The sequence below is a fragment of the Dicentrarchus labrax genome, unplaced genomic scaffold, assembly GCF_905237075.1.
Source record: "Dicentrarchus labrax unplaced genomic scaffold, dlabrax2021, whole genome shotgun sequence".
Lineage (NCBI taxonomy): Eukaryota > Metazoa > Chordata > Actinopteri > Moronidae > Dicentrarchus > Dicentrarchus labrax.
In genome coordinates this window covers 147,501-155,000 of record NW_026136763.1, presented here as the reverse complement: position 1 = coordinate 155,000, position 7,500 = coordinate 147,501, and the positions used below count along the sequence as shown (strand labels likewise).

Sequence of the window (7,500 nt, the reverse complement as noted above, 5' to 3'; positions counted from 1 at the left end):
CTATATGTTTATATTGATTAAAGCTCCACTGTGTCACTGTAATATAATATCTATATGTTTATATTGATTAAAGCTCCACTGTAATATAATATCTATATGTTTATATTGATTAAAGCTCCACTGTGTCACTGTAATATAATATCTATATGTTTATATTGATTAAAGCTCCACTGTAATATAATATCTATATGTTTATATTGATTAAAGCTCCACTGTAATATAATATCTATATGTTTATATTGATTAAAGCTCCACTGTAATATAATATCTATATGTTTATATTGATTAAAGCTCCACTGTGTCACTGTAATATAATATCTATATGTTTATATTGATTAAAGCTCCACTGTAATATAATATCTATATGTTTATATTGATTAAAGCTCCACTGTGTCACTGTAATATAATATCTATGTTTATATTGATTAAAGCTCCACTGTAATATAATATCTATATGTTTATATTGATTAAAGCTCCACTGTGTCACTGTAATATAATATCTATATGTTTATATTGATTAAAGCTCCACTGTGTCACTGTAATATAATATCCACAGGTGTGTTTTCATTAGTTTTTAATCAGCTGATAATAAGAATCATTGTGTGTTTGCTACCTTAGAATGAGACGATTTTATCTGTGTAACACACACGCACACACGCACACACACACACACACACACACACACACACAGATTGAATGTGGCTGACGATCACATGCTGCGTTCAGCCATTAATCAGCTGCAGAATGCTGCAACCAATCAACCAATCAACCAATCAGCTGCCAGATTGAAACCACATGAGACACTGCAGCTGAAGAGGACAGACAGACAGACAGACAGACAGGCAGACAGACAGACAGATATGTATATAGACAGTATAAATCCATTTTACATTTTCAGGCTACATTAGCCACTAGTAGCATAACTCACCTCAACCTACCAGCCAACTGTCAGAGGAAGAGGTGCACTGTGGGTAATGTAGTCCTTTCTGTGTGGGTTGAAGTTAGTGTCCTGTTTGTACTTTTACTGAGGAGGGAGTGTGAAAGAGAATGAGAGTGAAAGAGAGTGAGTGTGAGAAAGAGTGAGAGAGAATGAAAGAGTGAGTGAGAGAAAGTGAAAAAGTGAGAGTGAAAGAGAGTGAGAGAGTGAAAGTGAAAGAAAGAAACCAGAGAAGAGTCCCCTCAGCCAGCTGGTCCTGAGGCTCTCTGCAGTAACATGTCCCCAACAGCCTCAGGACAGCAACACCAACTCAATCAGACCAAACCAAATTATCAACAAGCAAAAAGAAAAATATATTGAATACAGGAAAGAAATGACCAAAACACAAAGTAAATTACAATGTTATCTGACCCTAAAAAGAGAATTCACACTGGCAAATTACCTGAGCACAATAAAATGTCCTGAACTAAGAACAATGTTGACAATGTACAGACTGAGTGAACACAGCCTGGCCATAGAAACGGGTCGCCACAGACAGAACTGGCTACCAGAAGAGGAGAGACTCTGCTCCCAGTGTGACAGAGGACAGGTAGAGACAGAGCTGCACTTTCTAACCTCATGCCCTAAATTCAAAACTTTAAGAGAAAAACAATTCGCAAATATTTCCCAAATATTCCCCGATTTAGAATTATTATCAGACACACAGAAACTCCCCTATTTACTGGGAGAAATGCCCAAAAGTCAAATTATTGCAGCAAAATATGTCTCCTCATGCTACGAACTGAGGACAACCAGTGGAAACTCAGACGGATAAATATATAAAATATATATATATATTATTTTAATTTATTTATTTTCTTTTATTTTTTATTCATTAATAAAGATTGTCTTTTAATATATATATATACACACACACACACACATACTCACACACACACACACACACACGTTTACAGCTATTTTATTTTAATTTTAATATATTTTAATGGTTTTTAACACACACGCTTACTATTTTATTTATTTATTTTAATATTATTTTCATCTTCTAACTTCTAACCTCTAACCTTCTAACTTCTAACCCAAAAGTCAAATTATTGCAGCAAAATATGTCTCCTCATGCTACGAACTGAGGACAACCAGTAGTAGTAGTAACTTTTTTTCTTCTTCTTTGTTATTACTGTTATATTGACAACAGACTGCTTGTTTTAACTGTAGTTACTTTACTACTGTTTTAATGACATTTGTAGTTGACACAAACTGATTGATTGATTGATTTAATTAATTACTTATTGACTGAGATTGATTGACTGTGATTGAGTCAATCATAGTTACAGTATTACCAATAGTATTGATTATAATTCATTTATTGTAAATATTGTTTTCCTTTATTGTTATTATTATTTTTAATTCCAAATGTTTGCTTTGGCAATATGTACAGTGTTACATCATACAGAGAGAGAGAGAGACAGACAGACAGACAGACAGACAGACAGACAGACAGACAGAGAGAGAGAGAGACAGACAGAGAGACAGAGAGAGAGACAGAGACAGAGAGAGAGACAGCACATTGGATAAACTCACTGATCACTAAAAAACAACAAAACACGACAAACTGAGCTGAACAACGTTTTAATTACAAACAGGTCGAGTATCAAAATGAGGCAGACAGGTTACAGACACACAGACAGGTTACAGACACACAGACAGGTTACAGTCCGAGCAGGGTTTTCGCGGTCTGACTTTGAGCCTGAAGAGTCTCGCTGGCGTAGCGCTGCAACAACTCCATCTTCTTCCTCCTGACCAGAGCCTCCTCCACCTGACAGACAGACAGGTCAGAGACAGACAGGTCAGAAATAGACAGAGGTCAGAGACAGACAGTCAGGTCAGGTCAGAAACAGCCGTCTCACCTCTTTCTGTGAGGGGACAGGTACGTGTGCGATGAAGGCGACTCCACCTTCCTCTCCCTCCTGCTCCTCTCGGCTCTCTTCGTCATCCAGCTGCACACACACAAAACAAACACACCTCACTGACTGTCACACAGGTAGCTCCGCCCACCACCCAGTGTACTACAGCGATCAGCCAATCAGAGCTGTTACTTTCATTAACAGAACCCTGAGGGTCCCGGACTGAACGGGGACAGTTCACCTCCTCACTGTGGACCCGGTAGATGCTCTCCTCCTCCTCCTCTTCCTCCTCCGGTGGCTGTTTGTCTCCTGACAGACGAGACTCCTTCTCTGTTCTCCACCTCTGCACCGCCTCCAGCACCGCTGCACACACACACACACACACACACAGTATATACACACTGCACACACACAGTACACACAGTATATACACACTGCACACACACAGTACACACAGTACACACAGTATATACACACTGCACACACACAGTACACACAGTATATACACACTGCACACACACAGTACACACAGTATATACACACTGCACACACACAGTATATACACACTGCACACACACACTGCACACACACAGTATATACACACTGCACACACACACTGCACACACACAGTATATACACACTGCACACACACAGTATATACACACTGCACACACACACTGCACACACACAGTATATACACACTGCACACACACAGTATATACACACTGCACACACACACTGCACACACACAGTACACACAGTATATACACACTGCACACACACAGTATATACACACTGCACACACACAGTATATACACACAGTACACACAGTATACACACACAGTATATACACACTGCACACACACACAGTATATACACACTGCACACACAGTATATACACACAGTACACACAGTATACACACACTGCACACACACAGTATATACACACTGCACACACACACAGTATATACACACAGTACACACAGTATATACACACACAGTACACACAGTATATACACACACAGTACACACAGTATATACACACAGTACACACAGTATATACACACTGCACACACACACTATATACACACTGCACACACACACAGTATATACACAGTATATACACACTGCACACACACACAGTATATACACACTGCACACACAGTATATACACACACAACACACACAGTATATACACACACACACACACACAGTATATACACACACTACACACACAGTATATACACACACACACACACACACACACACACACACACACACACACACACACACACACGATCTACCTTGTTTCTCGTACTCCATCTCCAGGGGAAGCAGCACTCCATCGTCTTCATCTCTGTAGCCGTAATACTCTGCGTCCACTTCCTTCATCAGCTCCGCCCTCGTCTTCCTCAGCGCTGGGGCAGCTGGGAGTCACATGATGAGTGAGAACCAATCAGACAGCGGTACAGAGATGGATGGTTAGATATAAAAGTAAAGTTTACGTACGCTCCTTCTCAAACAGCTCCCTGACTCCAGGAAGGTCTCTGGCTGCTCCAAAGTACTTATACCCTCGATTTCCAGGAACCTCCTTCCCCTCGTGGTCCAACATCTTCGGACCGACACGCTGAGACACGCAAACATATAATCAATACAAACACATCATCAATACAATTGATAAATAATTAACAGACACATTGTCAATACCACAAGGGCAGTGAAACACAACAAGGACACTGGCTCCAGTACAGACACTGGCTCCAGTACAGACACTGCCAACAAGGACACTGGTTCCAGTACAGACACTGGCTCCAGTACAGACACTGGTTCCAGTACAGACACTGCCAACAAGGACACTGGTTCCAGTACAGACACTGGTTCCAGTACAGACACTGCCAACAAGGACACTGGTTCCAGTACAGACACTGGCTACAGTACGGACACTGGCTACAGTACGGACACTGGCTCCAGTATAGTCACTGGCTCCAGCACAGACACTGGCTCCAGTACAGACACTGGCAACAAGGTCAATGCTTCCAGTACAGACACTGGCTCCAGTACAGACACTAGCAACAAGGTCAATGGTTCCAGTACAGACACTGGCTCCAGTACAGACACCGCCAACAAGGACACTGGCTCCAGTACGGACACTGGCTCCAGTGCAGTCAATGGATACAGTACAGACACTGGCTTCAGTACAGACACTGGCAACAAGGTCAATGGTTCCAGTACAGACACTGGCTCCAGTACAGACACTGGCTCCAGTACAGACACCGCCAACAAGGACACTGGCTCCAGTACGGACACTGGCTCCAGTGCAGTCAATGGATACAGTACAGACACTGGCTTCAGTACAGACACTGGCAACAAGGTCAATGGTTCCAGTACAGACACTGGCTCCAGTACAGACACTGGCTCCAGTACAGACACTGGCTCCAGTACAGACACTGGCAACAAGGTCAATGCTTCCAGTACAGACACTAGCAACAAGGTCAATGCTTCCAGTACAGACACTGGCTCCAGTACGGACACTGCCAACAAGGACACTGGCTCCAGTACGGACACTGGCTCCAGTACAGTCAATGGATACAGTACAGACAATGGATACAGTACAGACACTGGATACAGTACAGACTAAGGATACAGTACAGACACTGGCAACAAGGTCAATGGTTCCAGTACAGACACTGGCTCCAGTACAGACTAAGGATACAGCACGGACACTGGCTCCAGCACGGACACTGGCTCCAGCACGGACACTGGCTCCAGCACAGACACTGCCAACAAGGACACTGGTTCCAGTACAGACACTGCCAACAAGGACACTGGTTCCAGTACAGACACTGGCTCCAGTACGGACACTGGCTCCAGTACGGACACTGGCTCCAGTACGGACACTGGCTCCAGTACAGACTAAGGATACAGTACAGACTAAGGATACAGTACAGACTAAGGATACAGTACAGACACTGGCAACAAGGTCAATGCTTCCAGTACAGACACTGCCAACAAGGACACTGGTTCCAGTACAGACACTGGCTCCAGTACAGACACTGGCTCCAGTACGGACACTGGCTCCAGTACGGACACTGGCTCCAGTACGGACACTGGCTCCAGTACGGACTAAGGATACAGTACAGACACTGGCAACAAGGTCAATGCTTCCAGTACAGACACTGCCAACAAGGACACTGGCTCCAGTACGGACACTGGCTCCAGTACGGACACTGGCTCCAGTACGGACACTGGCTCCAGTACGGACACTGGCTCCAGTACAGACTAAGGATACAGTACAGACTAAGGATACAGTACAGACTAAGGATACAGTACAGACACTGGCAACAAGGTCAATGCTTCCAGTACAGACACTGGCTCCAGTACAGACACTAGCAACAAGGTCAATGCTTCCAGTACAGACACTGGCTCCAGTACAGACACTGCCAACAAGGACACTGGCTCCAGGACAGACACTGGCTCCAGGACAGACACTGGCTCCAGGACAGTCAATGGATACAGTACAGACACTGGCTCCAGGACAGTCAATGGATACAGTACAGTCAATGGATACAGTACAGACACTGGATACAGTACAGACTAAGGATACAGTACAGACACTGGCAACAAGGTCAATGGTTCCAGTACAGACACTGGCTCCAGTACAGACACTGGCTCCAGTACCGACACTGGCTCCAGTACCGACACTGGCTCCAGTACCGACACTGGCTCCAGTACCGACACTGCCAACAAGGACTCTGGATACAGTACAGACTCTGGATACAGTACAGACTCTGGATACAGTACAGACTCTGGATACAGTACAGACTAAGGATCCAGTACAGACTAAGGATCCAGCACGGACACTGGCTGCAGCACGGACACTGGCTCCAGCACGGACACTGGCTCCAGCACGGACACTGCCAACAAGGACACTGCCAACAAGGACACTGGTTCCAGTACAGACACTGCCAACAAGGACACTGGTTCCAGTACAGACACTGGCTCCAGTACAGACTAAGGATACAGTACAGACACTGGCTCCAGCACGGACACTGGCTCCAGCACGGACACTGGATACAGTACAGACTAAGGATACAGCACGGACACTGGCTCCAGCACGGACACTGGCTCCAGCACGGACACTGGCTCCAGCACGGACACTGGCTCCAGCACGGACACTGGCTCCAGCACGGACACTGGCTCCAGCACGGACACTGGCTCCAGCACGGACACTGGCTCCAGCACGGACACTGGCTCCAGTACAGACTAAGGCTCCAGTACAGACTAAGGCTCCAGTACAGACTAAGGATACAGTACAGACTAAGGATACAGTACAGACACTGGCAACAAGGTCAATGCTTCCAGTACAGACACTGGCTCCAGTACAGACACTGCCAACAAGGACACTGGCTCCAGGACAGACACTGCCAACAAGGACACTGGCTCCAGGACAGACACTGGCTCCAGGACAGACACTGGCTCCAGTACAGACACTGGATACAGTACAGTCAATGGATACAGTACAGTCAATGGATACAGTACAGTCAATGGATACAGTACAGTCAGTCAATGGATACAGTACAGACACTGGCTCCAGTACAGTCAATGGATACAGTACAGACACTGGCTCCAGTATAGTCACTGGATACAGTACAGACTAAG

General features: G+C 44.8%; 2 protein-coding genes and 2 long non-coding RNA genes across 41 annotated transcripts in view; 2 read left to right on the top strand and 2 right to left on the bottom strand.

Annotated features, from left to right (window-relative positions):
• Positions 1 to 1,837, bottom strand: part of zgc:77375 (uncharacterized protein LOC402927 homolog) — a 17,658-nt gene extending 15,821 nt beyond the window's left edge. Inside the window, exon 1 of the mRNA XM_051393865.1 lies at positions 1 to 1,837. This exon is cut by the window's left edge and continues 1,357 nt beyond it. The gene's annotated coding sequence lies outside the window, so the exon portion shown is untranslated.
• The window catches only part of LOC127359756 (uncharacterized), a 33,987-nt gene that overhangs the window by 24,671 nt on the left and 1,816 nt on the right, over positions 1 to 7,500 (top strand). The window lies entirely within an intron of this gene.
• The window catches only part of isy1 (ISY1 splicing factor homolog), an 8,703-nt gene continuing 3,753 nt past the window's right edge, over positions 2,551 to 7,500 (bottom strand). The window contains exons 7-13 of one of the 36 annotated variants that reach the window (XM_051393806.1): positions 4,351 to 4,468; positions 4,115 to 4,268; positions 3,957 to 3,994; positions 3,329 to 3,580; positions 3,083 to 3,288; positions 2,845 to 2,934; positions 2,551 to 2,753 (exon numbers count right to left, since the gene is read on the bottom strand). In XM_051393806.1, the coding sequence (XP_051249766.1) occupies positions 2,646 to 2,753; positions 2,845 to 2,934; positions 3,083 to 3,288; positions 3,329 to 3,580; positions 3,957 to 3,994; positions 4,115 to 4,268; positions 4,351 to 4,468 (966 nt within the window). In that variant the 3' untranslated portion in view covers positions 2,551 to 2,645. The other 35 variants (XM_051393805.1, XM_051393811.1, XM_051393815.1 and 32 more) reach the window with 35 other exon arrangements.
• Positions 5,754 to 7,364, top strand: LOC127359758 (uncharacterized). Of its 2 annotated transcripts, none has more exons than XR_007882824.1 (3): positions 5,754 to 5,821; positions 6,239 to 6,343; positions 7,274 to 7,364. It is a non-coding gene; the product is annotated as an uncharacterized LOC127359758 (long non-coding RNA). The 2 variants fall into 2 exon arrangements; XR_007882825.1 differs by lacking the exon at positions 5,754 to 5,821 and adding an exon at positions 6,120 to 6,187.